The following is a 17,642-nucleotide window of genomic DNA, read 5'->3' as shown; positions in this document are numbered from 1 at the left end:
AGGACTGGAGATGTAGCTCAGTATGCTCAAGGCCCTGGGCTTAATTTCCAGTATTCAAAAAAAGAGGAAAAGAAAATAGAGGGGGGAGGTGGATAATAGACTTTGTTGACTCTATTGTGAGTCCTGCTCAACATCAACACTAGTTCAGGCTTTTTACTGTACTGGGGATTGAACCCAGAGCCTCACACATGCTAGGCAAACGTTCTACTACTGAGCTACATCCCGAGCTCTAAATATTCTCTTTATTTTTATTTATTTACTACTTTTTGGAACTGGGTATTTAACCCAAGGGTGCTTTGTCACTGGACTACATCCACAGTTCTTTTTATTTATTATTTTGAGATAGGGTCTCACTAAGTTGCTGAGGGCCTCACTAAGTTACTGAGGCTGATCTTGAACTTGAGATCCTCCTGTCTCATCCTCCTGCGTTGCTGGGATTACAGGTGTGCACCACTGTGCCTGGCTTAAATGTTCTCTTTTGAACCTAATTTTATTTCAATTAATTTTGCATTATTTTTCTAGAAGACTATATAAAACCTTTGCTCTCAAAGCGAAAACTTACTGAACATCCTTAATGGTTTTGTCAATTATTTATTAAAGAGATCTGGAGACTGAAATTCATTTGTAGTTTGAGGTGCTTTATAAATATGGGCAATCTGGCATTGTGTGCTTGGTCTAGATACTTTACCCACTTGTAACACCCAAAGAGCAAGCTCACACCCACCTCTGAGAATCTTGTGTGTACACACTGGGGGAGATGGCCATATGGATTCTCCCTCTGACATAGGGTTCCCCAACTAGTTCTTCCTCTTTTCAACAGTCTCAGATTTTTAACTTCTGCCCTTTTCAATGTCCCCATTATCTTATTATTTTTCTTCCCCTCACTTGGAGAGACTAATGGAAACTGAAATATTAAATGTAGTTATTTACACTAATAAGGGAACAAACTGCAAAAAAAGCATTATAGTGAGGGGATGGGAGTTGTTAAAAAAAAAAAAAAGGAAAAAGTGGTTAATACCTGGTATGGCAGCACACGCCTGTAATCCCAGCAATTTGGGAGGCTGAGGCAGGAGGATGGCAAGTTCAAAGTCAGCCTTAGCAACTTAGCAAGGCCCTAGGTGACTTAGCGAGACCCTATCTCAAAATTAAAAAATAAAAAGGGCTGGGGATGTGGTTCAGTGGTTAAGACCCCTGGGTTCAATCCCTAGTACCAAAAAAAAAAAAAAAAAAAAAAAAGTGGTAAGCCTTTAAGTACTGATGACTCTTAAAAGATACTTGAGATACATTGTAAACTGAAAATAAGCAAATTGTAACATGATATGCATACTTTTATGCCTGTTTTATTTTTACAATATGCATTTCTTTTCTTTTTGTGGTGCTGGGGATTGAACCCAGGGCCTTAGGCATGCCAGGCAAGCACTCTACACTGAGCTACATTCCCCACCTCCACACTTAATTCATACTAAGATACACATCCTTTTCAATTTTCACATCTCTGATCAATGGCCTGTAAGAATTTAATGAGCAGATTTGTGTGTGTTCGTATTATTTTCTCTTGGAGGCTCACAAAAGAAGAATGCGTCTCATAATAATTTGATGAAATATGATATAACTATAAACTATATATAGCATGCCAGTCAGGCCAGGACAGCAGCTCAGGATAGGCCTAGGCTATAAAACCTGCAAACTCTTTGGAAAGCCATCTGGTAAATTACAAAAAACCTTAGGTATTGTGGGACAGACAGAAATTGGTTACTAGGAACCTGCTTAGGTCAGGTTGACATTGGCAATCATAGTAAAACCAGTCTTGACCAGGTCTCAAGAGTATTCTATGTAAGGCAAGAATTGGAGGTAGAATTCTAATGTTGTGGCTTCTCACTTTTGAAAGAAGGTAAAAGTCCAAGTGTAAGGAAACTCAGGACCCCTCTAATAGATCCCTTAGACAGCCAGGCGTGGCCTGCCTGGGACTCCCACACCAAGCTGGCAGAACAAGCACAAGAGAAATAAAAGGTGCCTGGACTGTCTGCTTTACCAAGTGTACCCTTTCACAGTAGCAGAACCATATCCTTTAACCAAGTAAAGGTTGGGTAAAACAAGTTCCTAAACAAGTTCTGCTGATCTACTAACCCAGAGGGATCTCTAGCTCCTATTACATCCATTTAATATATTTAAATATATTTGTATTTAAAAAGTTAAGAAGGGTCTGGGGTTGTGGCTCAGTGGTAGAGGGCTTGCCTAGCACATATGAGACACTGGGTTCAGTCCTCAGCACCACAGAAAAATAAACGAATAAATAAATAAAGGTACTGTATCCATCTATGACTAAAAAATATATATATAATTATGTTTTACAAAAAAGTTAGGAAGGATATATGTTAAATCAGTGAGATTATTTCCCAGGAATGAGATTCAGATTTTTAACTTTCTGTTTTACATATTTCTGTGTTATTTAATTTTTTTTTTTTTTTTTTTTTTTTTTTTTTTGGGTGCTGGGGATCGAACCCAGGGCCTTGTGCTTGCAAGGCAAGCACTCTACCGACTGAGCTATCTCCCAGCCCCTGTTATTTAATTTTTTAAAGGTCAAAACATTCAAATAGAAAATATGATAATGTTTATAATGAAAGAGCAGCAATTGCTCATGTTTTTCCTTTCCATCCCCCAACTCTTAAGAACTGAGTAATGAGCCTGATACACACCTTCAAGAAACACAAGAAGAACAACCTCCTCCAAAGCCCAATTTCACTTCTGCAAATTAAAAATAAAAGCACAAGTCAGGCATGGTTAGCACACGCCTGTAAGACCAGCGACCCGGGAGGCTGAGGCAGGAGGACTGCAAGTTCAAGGCCAGCCTTAGCAATTTAGTGAGGGCCGAAGCAACCTAGAGAGACCCTGTTTCAAAACTAAAAACAAAAGACAAACAAAAAAAAACCCAGAACTCTTCGACATTACATGAGAAAAGTTTATTTCTAAATTAAATTTATACACGGTGTGAATGATTTATTCAGTAGGCAAATTTTGGTAAGAGGAAAATGAACGCTTATGATCTGGTGGACAGTTCTTTCAGCTTTCCCAATTATCTAATCTGAACTTAAAAAACAACAAACCTTTATCAAAAACGGCTTTAGGAGGCCCGAAACTTTCAGAAACAGCCCTTACCAAAGGTCCCCAAGGCCCAGCACCTCCCCTCTCACGTGACCATGTGACCGGGGGAAGCCATCTTAGGCATCGCCTCATAGAGCAAACTACAACTCCCAGAATCCCCGCGCTCTGCGTCGTGCTGGCACTTTTACTGGCCGGGCCTTAGAGCTGAGCCTGTAGCCGGGCGCCATCTTTGACGCTGGCAGTCTCGGGTTTCTGCTGGTTCTGCTGCTGTGAGGACGGCGGGCGGCTGCGGCTAAGAAAGAAGAAAGACGTGGCAGCAGGCGGGAGTCGGAGATAGTGTCATCGGTTCGGTAAAGTTTCTGTTCTCTGGTAACTAGACCCGTTTCTTGATTCCCGGGTGGCTTGGAGCCAGGGAGGTGGGGGAGAGGGCGAGGGGAGTGGCAGCGGCCTCCCCTCGCCCCCGGGTCGCGGCCTAGCCCGGGAAGTCAGAGCGGGGTTCTGCAGCGCCGCGATAACGACCACCCCCTCCCGGCCGCGGCCCTCGCCGGGGTGGGCTGGGAGCCAGGCTCCCGCTCACTTTTCCCATCCTCCCCACCCCCACCCCCGCGCCCCACCCCCACGGCGCCTGCTCCCTTCCCAACCACCCTTCCTCCCCTCCCCCACATCCGGTGCTCGCGAAACCGGGAGCGGGAGCTTCCCCGAGAGCCGACTGTTCCCGACCCCCGGAGGGCGAACTGACACTAGATTGCTTTCTTCGGGGCAACAGTTTCTCCAGTTTAGCGGACGCTCCCTGTCTAAAGCAGACCGAGTGCCGGGAGCTGGGCTGACCTACTCTCATTCCTCTCCAGGGTCCTACTACTTTGGAGATTTTTCTCAAACTCCACATACAAAGCCATTGACCTTATTCCGGGATCCTACACCCATTCCCACCCCACTTACACTCCCTCCCCCAGCCCTCAGCATCGGAGTCAAGAGCTACAGGGACACTTCCGTTCTCCTTGTAGGATTGGTGGAACCGTAATGAAGAACACCCCCTAAACTCCCATAATTGGTGCGGATTCCTATGGGGGAGGCCCATATTGTTGACATCTTCCAGGCTTTGATTCTGGACCTTGAGAAGGAGGCTGTGGAACTAGTGATAGCGATGCTTTTTAGGGTAAATGTGTGTAGGTTTTGGGGAAAGGGGAGCGATCAGTGGAAAAGGAATGAAAGTAGTTTAAAGCTCATGTTTCAGTTTTTACTGCTCAGATAGAGTACAACTTGTGAGTTCCTTATTTACAACCTGCAAAGCTTCTTCAGGCTTAAAACATTAACTTGGTAGAAACAGCAAATTGAAAATGCAACGTGTTTTCCTGTTTTAAAGTTTTATTCCCAAAGGGTTTTTTCCCAGCCACCCGCATTTTAAAAAGTTGTATTACTTAGAAGTGAAAAGGCCCAACTAGCATTTCCTGTTAATGACCAGTATGTGGAGTCTCATTTAGCTTTCCAGAATTGTCTTTTGGGGGTTATTTTGACAAATCACAGTCCTAAATGATGAATGTTGAATGATGCACTATGTTTTTGTTTAAATGAAATTTCCTGAAAATAATTTCAGAACTAAGGGAAAATCGTTGCTATCTTGAGACATCATAAAATACATATTTTAACAACTGAAGACATTTCAAGCAGGTATAGTTCTTGATGAATCAGAAAGAACATGAACCTGAAGTTCGAAAGATCTGGTTTTTAGCTGGTACAAACCAACTCAACGCTTTGACTGTGGGAAAGTGGGCCTCAGTTCTTTTTTCTATAATGTGAGGACACTGGACTGTTTGAATTCAGAACTCAGAAAGTTGAAAGGGATCTTAAAGCCCTCTAAGAAAGAGTTTGGGAATGTTCTTCACTGCTGTAATTTTTCCTCCGAAAATAACCTGGCTTCAGATTCATTGGTCCAAAGGGAATTTGACTCCCTGTAGAAATTGGAGAAAAGGTAATGCAAGGAGAGAGGAACAGCTGTATTTCTGCTTGAGTAATAAACACACTAACAAATTCTGGTACGAATTTTGGAGACATAAAGAGAATGAGTGTATGTACTTTAAATGTACCAGTTTCTTCCCTCTCTCCTCGTAGAAGATGCAGCACTTTTAATGGTGCTGGGATTCTAGGATGTGTTTCCATTAATTCTAATGCTGCCGAAGAAGATGTGGTAGAGGGAAAGATGGTGGCAGAAGGAGTGGATAAAGAGGCAAAATTGCCTGCTAAAAAAAAAAGAAAGAAGGGTTTGCGAATTAAAGGGAAAAGGCGCCGAAAAAAATTGATCCTTGCCAAGAAATTTACTAAGGAATTGGGATCTGGGAGGCCTGTTGCAGATGCTCCGGCTTTGTTAGCTTCCAGTGCCCATGAACAGGACGAAGAAAGTCTTTTTGAGAGCAATATAGAAAAACAGATCTATCTACCTAGTACCAGAGCCAAGACCTCCATTGTATGGCATTTCTTTCATGTTGATCCCCAGTACACCTGGCGGGCTATTTGTAACCTCTGTGAAAAAAGTGTCAGCAGGGGTAAGCCAGGCAGCCATCTTGGTACATCTACTCTTCAGCGACATTTGCAGGCAAGACATTCACCTCATTGGACCAGGGCCAACAAGTTTGGAGTCACTAGTGGGGAAGAGGACTTTAGCTTGGATGTATCTTTATCTCCCTCTTCTCCTGGAAGCAATGGAAGCTTTGACTATATTCCTACCGATGCATTAGATGATAATAGAATGGGTAAGAAACGTGATAAATCAGCATCTGATGCCCTAAGGGCAGAGAGAGGGAGATTTCTTATTAAAAGTAACATTGTCAAGCATGCCTTAATTCCTGGAACCAGAGCCAAGACATCTGCAGTTTGGAACTTTTTTTACACTGATCCTCAGCACATCTCAAGAGCTGTGTGTAATATATGTAAAAGAAGTGTGAGTCGGGGTAGGCCAGGTTCCCACTTAGGAACTTCAACACTTCAACGACACCTGCAGGCCACCCATCCTATCCATTGGGCCGTTGCCAACAAAGACAGTGGTGCTCTTGGAAATGGATTAGATGAGACTGAGACTGAAAGCAGTGATCTCTTGAATGATACTTTGCATGGAGAGAAGTCTACAGGCAGCCAAGATTTAACAGCTGAGGATCTTAGTGACTCTGATTCAGATGAACCTCCTGTGTTAGAGGTTGAAAATAGATCTGAGAGTCCTATTCCTGTTGTAGAGCAAGACAGTCTCTTGCATGAACAAGAGAGAGAAACAACATTTTGTGAAAATCCAGCCTCAAGTCAAATAAGTCAGGCAATTATTCAAATGATTGTGGAGGATATGCATCCTTACAACTACTTCTCAACTCCAGCTTTTCAGAGGTTCCTACAGATTGTGGCTCCTGACTACAGATTGCCATCAGAGACTTACTTTTTCACTAAGGCTGTACCTCAGTTATATGACTGTGTCAGAGAAAAGATTTTCTTAACTTTAGAGAATGTTCAAAGCCAAAAGATCCACCTGACCGTTGACATATGGACCCATGACCCATCTACTGACTATTTCATTGTGACTGTTCACTGGGTCTCTTTGGAAACTGTCTCTTCTCCCAATAATGGCAGGATCCCCAATTTTAGAAAGTGGGCAGTGCTTTGTGTTACGGGTTTGGCCAAAGACTGTTTGATAACAAACATTTTACAAGAATTAAATGACCAGATTGGTCTGTGGCTTTCTCCCAATTTCCTTATTCCTAGCTTCATTGTTTCTGACAATTCCTCTAATGTGGTACATGCAATCAAAGATGGTGGTTTTACCCACGTGCCGTGCTTCCTGCATTGTTTAAATATAGTTATTCAGGACTTTTTCTGTGAGCACAAAAGCATTGAGAATATGTTAGTGGCTGCTAGGAAAACCTGTCATCATTTTAGTCATTCAGTCAAGGCCCGTCAGATACTGCAAGAGTTCCAAAATGATCACCAGCTTCCATGGAAGAATTTGAAGCAGGATGAAACTGGCCATTGGATTTCCACCTTTTATATGTTAAAATGGCTTTTGGAGCATTGCTACTCAGTTCACCATAGCCTTGGTAGAGCCAGTGGAGTTGTGCTCACCTCCCTTCAGTGGACTCTAATGACATATGTTTGTGATATTCTTAAACCATTTGAGGAAGCTACTCAGAAAGTGAGTGTAAAGACCACAGGATTGAATCAGGTGCTACCCCTAATCCATCATCTATTCCTTTCCCTTCAGAAACTCAGAGAAGACTTTCAAGTCAGAGGTATTACTCAGGCCCTCAATCTGGTGGATAGTTTATCTCTGAAACTTGAAACTGATACCCTACTAAGTGCCATGCTCAAATCCAAACCCTGTATCTTGGCTACTTTGTTAGATCCTTGCTTTAAGAACAGTTTGGAAGACTTTTTTCCTCAAGGTGCTGATTTAGAAATTTATAAACAGATCCTTGCAGAAGAGGTTTGTAATTATATGGATTCTTCATCAGAAGCCTGTCAAATTGCAGCTTCAGAAGCATCTGGTCCCTTAGTTACAGTAGGAGTTGATTCATTTACCTCATCTATAAAAGAAGGCACCTCCAATTCAGGTTCCATGGATAGCCCAGCCACAGACAGTGTTGCCATTGGAAGCAAAAGCTTCATGTTCCCTTCTGCAGTAGCAGTAGTGGATGAGTACTTCAAAGAGAAGTATTCAGAACTCTCAGGAGGTGATGATCCTTTGATTTATTGGCAAAGGAAACTGAGCATATGGCCAGCTTTGACCCAAGTTGCCATTCAGTATCTAAGTTGCCCCATGTGTAGTTGGCAATCTGAATGTTTCTTTACTTCAAATAGCCACTTTCATCCAAAGCAGATCATGAGCCTGGACTTTGAAAATATAGAACAGCTGATGTTTCTGAAAATGAACTTGAAAAATGTTAACTATGATTATTCTACGTTGGTTCTAAGCCAGGATCCTGAGAATAAGGTTGTTCAAAGCAGTGAAAAAGAAATATTGTCTTAATTTCTTTTTCCTTTCTCCATTTAAAATGGGCAACTTTTTGCTATATTATTGTATCCTTACTGCTATAATTATTATATAGTCATACTAATTATTCTTTAAAAAACAGCTGAGCATGGTGGCTCACTCCTGTAATCCCAGCTACCTGAGATGCTGAGGTGGGAGAATTGCTTAAGCCCACAAGTTCGAGACCAGCCTGGGCAACATAGCCAGACCCCTATGCCTAAAAACAAGCAGCCACAAAACTAAATCTGGGGAAACCTGAAAACAAAAAGAGCTAGAAATTCCTCAGAGACAGTATGTTGATAAAATGAAGGTTAACTTGAAAGATTTCACTGTTGTAACTTAATGTTACACTTGGAAATTTTGAAAATGTTTATATCATTTGAGAAAGAAAAGAGATTTTTTTAACTGAAAAAAAAAATATAGTGCAGCATTGAAAGGCCTTAGGCTATTTCTGACTGGTAGATTGAACTAGTAATTATAATAAAAATTTTCCCCAGCATGGGAGGTTTGATTACTCTAAAACCAATGAATTGAGAAAACAACAATATCCTAAGTTGGTATTCCTTCCCTCTCCCCATTTTTCTATGTCTTTTAAAACCCTGATGCTTAGTTATAATTTGGCAAAAAAGAAAAAAAAATTGTTTTATATTTGGGAATTTCTAATTGCCTCCTCATACTGGTCAGCTTGATAATTTCAAATTATTGGGCATGATAGAATTACCCTTTATGTTTAGGGAAAGATTAGGAAAATAATATTTTTAGTCTGAATTATCTTTTTTAACCTTTAAAATATTATTTAAAACTATAAAGATTATATAGGTGCTTTTGCATAGTTTATGGGTTAATAATAGTAAAAAGTTTGCAAAATGGAAGAAGATTGAACAGGATTAGATTTCAAGCCCTGTGAGCATATTTTGACAAACCCAGTTTGCCTTCTCTGAAGATGTTTTTCTAATTTTTGGTGATCTTTTGAAAAACATAATGATCCATAATATTAACTGAAGTTGTTTTGGCCACTGTATCTTCCTAACTAAAAATAAGCAGTCAGTATTTTCATATGTTAGGAATCATTGGTGAAATAAGTGAATTAATCCCAGTGATCCTTCAAAGGTCCCTTTCCACTCTGAAAGTATGTTTCTATATTTGAGTGGGAGGCCAGAAAATGATGACTTTTAGTAAAAGTCTATTAAAAGTTTCAGACTGAATAACTAATGTAAGATCCCAATTTTTCCTTTTTTTCATTTTAGATTTGGGGATATTCCCTGCCCAAAAAAATCCTGGAAAATTGACTAGTATTAAGTGTGAGTAAAAGGTGTCCACTTTTTTTTTAAGTTTTGATTTTAGTTTTGTCTTGGATAGTATTTGGCAAGATTTAGCCTAGAAATTATGTAGTATTTATTATGTGAGAATCAAAATTGCTTTGTTACTGGGCTGGTTTCAAAAATTTAGAAAACTCATTTCTGTACATCAAAATATTTTTTTAAATTCTTAAATGGTAAATGTACCATTGTGAAATGAAATTTCAACTCCAAAAATTTACCCTTTTACTAACTGGAGTAAATGGATAATTACAATCTTTAAAAGCTATAGCCATCAGTAGTAAAGAATTTGGTTCTAGGCTGCATAAGCAAGCCTTTGCAAGGCCAGTGTTGAATATCATGCCAGTGATGCTGGTGTTGATATAAAAGGAAAAAAAAAAAATCTTCCCTTGGATAAAAGCTTTCTGTGTTTTGACAGTTCCAGTTCAGAATGGCTATAATGCTGCTCTGCCTTCTACAGCTTGCTGCACCACTCTGTAGTTACTCTATAACTATACGTTTCTATCTTTTTTGGTTAAACACTCCTTGATGATGATGATGATAGAGATACATCATATTATACACATTGATATGTGTATAAAGATTTCCCTTCATCTTTATTTTGTGGGCTGGGCAAAATTTAGTGTAACATTAGCTTCATGGTACTTTGGTATGTAAGTTCACTATTTTTATAATGTACTCAAATCTAAAGTCTTTTATAGTGTATTTTAAAAAGGGAAATTTACCCAGATGTTTTATTTCTACACATTTGTGTGTGTGTGTGTGTTTGTATGTATGTGTATAAGCCAGTTAGTATTTGTGTATATTATATACATAAAACACTTTATATTTTTACATACAAGTATGCTTTTATTATACAGATAATAAAGATGGGGGAAGGTTTCTGTTTTTTTCTTAATAGGTGAAGAAATCTTGAAGACCAGAAATTGGATCTTATTGAATTTTGGTGTTTTTTCTTTTCTTTTTCCTTTTTTCTTTTTTTTTTTCTTTTTTCTTTTTTTTTTATTTTTATTTTTTCCTTTTCTTTTTAAATTATATTGTTCGGCTATGGAAGATGGATTTTTAAAAAAATCTTTGAATTTCAAGTTCATCTTTTAAATGAACTTTTTTTGTTTTTGTTTTTTCTTTTTGAGGAGATAACTAATGCTAGCTGTCTCCAGGCTGGCAAAGGTTATTCGAATGGACTTAATCTTCCAGTAGTTGGGAGATGTTTTAAAAACACATCCTGTGTTTCAATTGTGGCTGAGAGGTTTCCTTGGCAATGTGAGGAGGAAAATTCTTTCTGCCTCATTATTATTAATTCATGGATTGAGTGTTGGTTCGACCTACAGGCGTAATAGATTGGAACTCAGTGAAGACACAGACGTTCCTGTTGAGAGCAACCAGCTAATGTAAGTGGGGAAATGGGTCTTTTCTCATTAAAGGAGTAAAAATTTTTGTAATTTAAGGCACAGTTTTCCTGGACTAGTAAGAAATTAAAAGGCCATTGTCCAGACATTTTTTTTCTTGTAATTATTCACAAATTTTTAGTTTTTGGATGGAAATATCGTTTGTTCTTTCATCTTTTTTTTTTTTAATGGTGTGCATTGTAAAAAAGGTAAAATATAGTACAGCTAAGGTGAAATCCTCTCCTAATTCCATTTTCTTGAAGGAAAACATTATCACAGCGTGGTTCCTTGCCCATACACATGACTGCCTCATCTTTTTAATGACTCTGTAGTGTTCCATTGTATGGATGTGCCATAACTTAATGTATCCCTCATTGATAAACATTTGAGGTTTTACCAATACAAACAAAAATAGCCCTGTATCTAATTATGTCCTTATGCACACCTACATGAACTTGTTTTCCTAGAACAAGTTCTTGGATGCAAATTTATAGAATTGTTATATGTTATTCTTACAAGAGAGTGTAGAAATTCACTGAACAATTATTGAGGTCTTAATTTGCAAAAGTGGCGATGTTTCCCTTTTTATAAAAATACTAATCTTTGGCCATATTGCCGATAGATCTTTTGCTATATAAATGCTTTTCACTTTTATTAATATAATTGTTATGGTTTTTATTTTTGGTATCTTAGAAAAGGGTTTTTTTTTTGTTTTCACTCTGAGCTTACAAAAACATTTTTTTCCTAGTACTTAGTTGAATATGTATTTTATTTTAAAAATGGTATGAATTGTAGTTATGACATTGCCATTCTTCCTCCCACAATCAAGAGGGACATTATCAAATACAGCTTACTTTTTTTTGCTAAGTTATGAATTCCAGAATCTTAGTATAGAGCTCTAATTGGTAAGCCAACACCTCTTTGCTATTCCTGATTTTATTCCCCTGGAACTTCTGCATTATGAAGTAGTTTTTTTTGTTTTTTGTTTTTGTTTTTGTTTTTGTTTTTCAAATGACTGGCCATTTTTGTTGTTGATCTCAGATGCCACTTATTTTTATAAGTCACATTCACTTATAACTTATGGGTGCTTTTGAATTCTATTGAACTGTACTTCCTCATTCAACATTACATTTAAATATTGTTGTATTTGCCATTTGTAATATCAGGTAGAGCAAGGCTCTTTCATTCCTTTTTAAAGTATCTTTTTTTCCCCTCACTTATTCTTCTAGATGATGTTACAGTCTCAATACCAGTAATAAACTCTTACTGGGATTTGGCATGAATTGCATTCAATGTGTGCATTATTAAGTTACTTCTTAAATTTATCCATTGTCCGGATCATCTGTGCCTTAGTCATTTCATAGTTTTGGGTTTTTTTTTTTTTATTTAATGTGACTCTTGCATACTCTTCTACATATTTTATGGTTTTATTGTGAATGACACTCACAGCTGAATGATTGTTGTTGGCATCGAGTAGGTTTACTTTTTGTATGTTTATCTTATTTTTATTATTTTTAAATTGTTGAATTTACTAGTTTGTAAGCATGTAATTTGCAGATTTTTTTATTAGTAGTATTTTTGGTCTCATCCTTCCTTGTATTTTTTCCTTGCTGTACACATTAGAACCTCTGGAACAGGTTTTTTTGCGGGGAGAAGGAGGTACTGGGGACTGAACCCCAGGGTTGCTACATCCCCAGCCCTTTTATTTTTATTTCGAGACAGGGTCTCACTAAGTTGCCCAGGCTGGCTTCAGACTTGTGATCCTTCTGCCTCAGCCTCCTGAGTTGCTGGGATTATAGGAATGTGCCCTACTCTGGAAGAGGTTTGAATGATATTGGCAACAGTTGAGTATCTATCTCTGCATCTGTCTTCTGTGAGTTCACCCCAGTGCTTTACCATCTGTGCATGCTGCCAGTTTGATGAATGAGTGCATTTATTCTTAGGCAGTTCCTTTTTTGTTTTTGTTTTTTGTTTTAAACCAGGAGTAGATGTTGCAGGGGCCCTTGACTACTGAGTTATATCCCCAGTCCTTTTTATCTTCTGCTTTAAGATAGGGTCTTGCTAAGTTGCCCAGGCTGGCTTAAACTTGAGATCCTCCTACCTTAGCCTCTCTCTCATCTCCAAGATTACAGGCATGCACCATTGTGCCCAGCTTAGCTTGCCTTTTTTTTTTTTTTTTTAACCCATTATTGTCTTTTTTTTTTTCTGGTGATGCTGGGGATTAAACCCAGGGCCTTGTGCACATGAGGCATGCACTCTACCAACTGAGCTATATCCTCAGCCCGTCTTTTTATTAATATCATTTTAAGCCCCCTTTTTCCCCCTCTTTAACCATTTTTTCTTTTTCTTAGAAGATGGACGCAATACCTTTGTTTCTTTATTTTTATGTGATGCTAAGGATCAAATCCATTGCCTCTCATGTGCTAGGCAAGCGCTCTACCACTGAGCTTTAACCCCAGCCCTCTTTTTCTTTTTCTTTCTTTTTTCTTTTTGGTGCTGGGGATTGAACCCAGAGGTGCTTTACCACAGAGTCAATCCCTAGCCCACCTGCCCACCCTCCCTTCCTTCTTTTCTTTTTTTCTTGCAGCACTAGGGATTGAACCTAGGGCCTTGCACATGCAACCATGCTACCACTAAACTACAGCCCCAGCCCCCTTTTTAATTTTTTATATTGAGACAGGATATCACTAAGTTGCCCAGGGTGACCTCAAACTTTCAATCCTCTTGCCTCAGCCTCCTGAGTAACTGGGATCACAGGTGTGTACCTCACAAGTCACATTTTTTTTTCCTTTTTTGAAATCTTCCTTAGATTACCACAGAGGTTGGGTTTTTTTGTTGTTGTTGTTTTTGTTGTTTTATACCCTTTATGAATTTTGTAATATTAGATCATTTTTAGTCCTGGAATCAGCCTATTAGAGTAGTGTTAGTCTTAATATGCTGTTTGTTTAATTAGCTAATGCTTTATTGGAATTTTTCTTTTGTATCATATATCAGATGTTTGAAGCAATTGTTATAAAACTTTTTAAAGAGTGAAATAGTGCCTGTAACATGGTTTGTTTTGCTCCTTTGCACTTTTACTGAGCTCTTTTTTCTAAGTAATTCTTAAGTAATAGTACTTGCTTGAATAATTTTTTTCAAAACTGAGTAGAGTACATAGAGGATGTACTTAGTTTTTTGTTTTTGTTTGTTTTTGTTACTGGAGATTGAACTCTGTGTGGTGCTTTACCACTGAGCAACATCCACAGTCCATTTTATTTTTTATTTTTATTTTTTTGAGATGGAGTCTTGCTAAGTGGATGAAAGCCCTTCTAATGTGCCCAGGCTGTCTTCAGACTTGTGATCCTTCTGCCTCGGCCTCCTTAATTGAATGGGCACGCGACACCATGGCTGGGAAGGATATACTTTTTGAGACTTTGCATGTGTTAAAACTTCTTCCAAGTCTTGAGCTGTTCATGAAGTGTAGTTTGAAACGCTAAATCTAAGGTCATAATATCCTTTAGATCTTGGTTGCATAGTATCTTTGTCTTTTGGAATTTAGAATTTCAGATGAAAAGTCTAATAATGTCAAGCCTGTTGTTCTTTCCTTTGTTAATCTGCTTTTTCCTGGAAGTTTATGTGACTTTGTCTTTCTGTTGGAATTAAAAAAATTTAACCATATCTATGTAGAGAAGAATATCTTAAAAGTTTACTATGGCATTTGATAAGCCTCTTTAAGGGTTCAGGTCCATCTGGTTTAGAGAAATTTTCTGATACTTTTTTTTTTCTTATTATCTCTACCAATTCCATTTCTTTTTTTTAGAATTTCTGTTGTCTTAAAATTGAATTTCCTAAAATTCCATGTCATATACCTTTTCTCTCATATTGACATACATCTTTTCCATTTTTGCTTTGGATTCTGGGAGATATTCTGCCAGTGTTCTCTTATAATTCAGTTATGTTTTTCTTTGATGTTCATTCTGCTCTCTGTACCCTCTATTAAAATATCTTTGAGGGGGAGAAGATAGAAATGCGAGTTTTCTAAGATTTCTCTTTCCACCCTTTCCCACCCACCTCTGGTACTGATTGAACCCAAGGGTGCTTTACCCTAGTCCCATTTTGAGACAGGATCTCGCTAAGTTGCTGAGGCTTGCCTCAATCTTGTGATCCTCCTGCCTTGGCCTCCCCCAGTTATGCATCACCATTCCTGGCTAAATTGCCATTTTTTTATGCAATTACATATATATTTTTTCCTAATGAAAGTTATAGAAACCCAGTGTGTAAAACAGATACATGGAGGCTTTTTCTTGTTGAAACATTAGTAAGGGTGTCTACTCAAGATTCAATCTCCCCACATTCTGCTTAACTTTGAGGGAGCTTTGCAGACCTAAATTTGCAATTTATGCTATTTTGTTGCCATTTCACAGCTGCCTTTTTATTTGATTAGTTTGTAGATGATCTTCCTGAAACTATTAACAGTTTCATAAACATGTATCCTTTGGGATCCTGGTTTCAGGAGTGAAATTGGCCTGTAAGCCCTTTTTCCCTTTATAAAAAAAATTTATATATATAATATATGTTATTATAATACATATTTTTATATATGGATTTAAATTTTTAAAATTTATTTTTTATTGTATTTTTTTGTTGTTGTTTTTTGTTTCTTGTTTTTTGTTTTTGTTACAGGGGTAAACTGTCACTAAGCTACATCCCAAGCCCTTTTTAAAATTTTGAGATAGGATCTCACTAAGTTGTATGTTTTACAAAGATTTTTCTCCCAACCTGTGGTATATCTTTTCATCCTCTTACAGAACAGATGTTTATATTTTGATACAGGATCTTGCTAAATTGCTGAGGCTGACTTTGAACTTTTTTTTTTCCCCTCAGTACTAGGGATTGAACTCAGGGCACTTGGCCACTGATCCACATCCCCAGCCCTATTTTGTATTTTATTTAGAGATGGGGGTTTCACTAGTTGCTTAGTGACTCGCTATTGCTGAGGCTGGCTTTGAACTCGCGATGCTTCTGTCTCAGCCTCCCAGTCTGCAGGGATTACAGGCATGAGCCCCTGTACCCAGCCTGGCTTTGAACTTCTGGTCCTCCTGCCACAGCCCCTGAGGCACTGGGATTACTGGTGTGTATCACTGTGCCTGGCTCTTTTTTTTTTTTTTTTTTTTTTTTTAATCTGCCACCCCCATGTGGAAACTTTTTAAATCTTCAAGTTCTGCTTCCTTTTTGTGTAATAGTTCTTTCCTTAATATCTCTCTTTCATCTTGCATGTTCTTTTCAACAGCAAGGCGAAAACATGCTATTCCTTCACAGATTGCTTAGACATCTCCTCGGGTAAATACCCACATTCTTTGCTTACAAGTTCTACCTTCCACCCAGCAGAACACAGTTCCACCAAGTACTTTCTTCACCATTATGTAACAAGAATCGTCTTTTCTCAAGTTTCTGATAACTTACTCCTTATTTCCAACTGAAGCCTCTTCAGAAGCACCTTTAACATAATTATTTTTACCTGTAATATCTTCTAGGCTTCTTCTGTGAATCACCTCAGAACTCTTCCAGCCTCTACTTATGCCAGTATTCCAAAGCTGCATCCACTTTTCTAGGAATATTTTTATATCAGCATTCTCTTTTTGGTACCAAACTCTGTTAAACTGTGTACTGTTGAACTGTGGATGTACCATAATTATTTTAAACAGACTCCAGTGTTTGAACGTTAGAAATAAGATGGTGATGCACTTTCTGGGGCATTATTACTCTGAATATTTGTCATGTTAGGATAAATTTTAGGAATTGAATAATTGGGTCAAAGGTTTATATACCTTAAAGCTTTTGGTATATGGTTACAGATTTTCTCCTAACCTACGTGTAGACTTGAAGGTTTGCTTTCATCATGACGTATTCTTGGATTAGGAATTATTAGCAGGAAATAAGATTCAATTTGTTTTGATTTCAAGTGGTAGATCCATGTTTATGAAGCTTGATCTTCTGGTATATGGATATATAGAAAACCCTTCCATATTCTCATATATGCTTTTATATATTTTGGCTTTATATAGAAACTTTCTTGGACACTTTAGTGTAGGGACCAGGGCATGGCAGGGGCTTGTGGTTAGAATGTTTGTGTTTTGTTGAATTACTGTTTTGTTGTTGTTTGGGGGAGGGAACCAGGAATTGAACTTAGTGGCACTCAATTACTGAGCCACATCCCCAGCCCCGCTTTTTTGGTGTTTTATTTAGAGACAGGGTCTCACTGAATTGCTTAGCTCCCCATTGTTGCTGAGGCTGACTTTGAACTCCATCCTCCTGTCTCAGTCTCCCAAGCCACTGGGATTACAGGCGTGTGTCACTGCACCCGACCTGAATTACTGTTTTATGGGAATAGTCTTTAAGACTTCTTTTGCTCCTTATTTAAAATTGGTGTGTGACTCTTTAACCATCTCCGGTATATAAGCTAACTCAGATGTTTTCAAATCTAATTGTTTCACCAATTATTCCAGCTAAATATTTTCCCACCTAGTTATAATGGTGTACTTTTGAATATAAAACAAATGCTTGTGAAGCTATCTGAACTTTTTTCATTTAGATGAAAAAAACCTAGTTTAGAAATGTGAACTTAGCAAATATCTTGGGTAAAATAACCAAGCCCCGTGAATCTATGTAGATCATATATTTAGTTAGCTAAGCTTATATAATTTTTATTCTGAAGTTTAAAAAAAGTTTATTCTGAAGCAGTAATAAACAGGCACCATAGATAATACAAAAGAATAAAAGGACATGGCTATCCTTAATAAAATTTTTACATTGTAGATGGGAGTGTACAATATTCACAGTCATTATGTT

The 17,642-nt window shown here is 38.1% G+C and overlaps 1 protein-coding gene across 10 annotated transcripts in view; it reads left to right on the top strand.

Moving 5' to 3' along the window:
- Positions 1-3,359: 3,359 nt before the first annotated feature.
- Zc3h11a (zinc finger CCCH-type containing 11A) overlaps positions 3,360-17,642 on the top strand; it is a 37,980-nt gene continuing 23,697 nt past the window's right edge. For 3 of the 10 annotated variants that reach the window (XM_047520029.1, XM_047520026.1, XM_047520025.1), the window contains exons 1-2: positions 10,449-10,817; positions 12,537-12,687. In XM_047520029.1, coding sequence (XP_047375985.1) covers positions 12,643-12,687 — 45 coding nt within the window. In that variant the 5' untranslated portion in view covers positions 10,449-10,817; positions 12,537-12,642. Of the gene's footprint in view, positions 3,472-3,494; positions 9,409-10,447; positions 10,818-12,536; positions 12,688-17,642 lie in introns of those variants that run through there. The other 7 variants (XM_047520031.1, XR_007104254.1, XM_047520032.1 and 4 more) reach the window with 7 other exon arrangements.

The sequence above is a fragment of the Sciurus carolinensis genome, chromosome 12, assembly GCF_902686445.1.
Source record: "Sciurus carolinensis chromosome 12, mSciCar1.2, whole genome shotgun sequence".
Classification (NCBI taxonomy): domain Eukaryota; kingdom Metazoa; phylum Chordata; class Mammalia; order Rodentia; family Sciuridae; genus Sciurus; species Sciurus carolinensis.
This window is presented reverse-complemented; position numbering and strand designations above follow the sequence as displayed.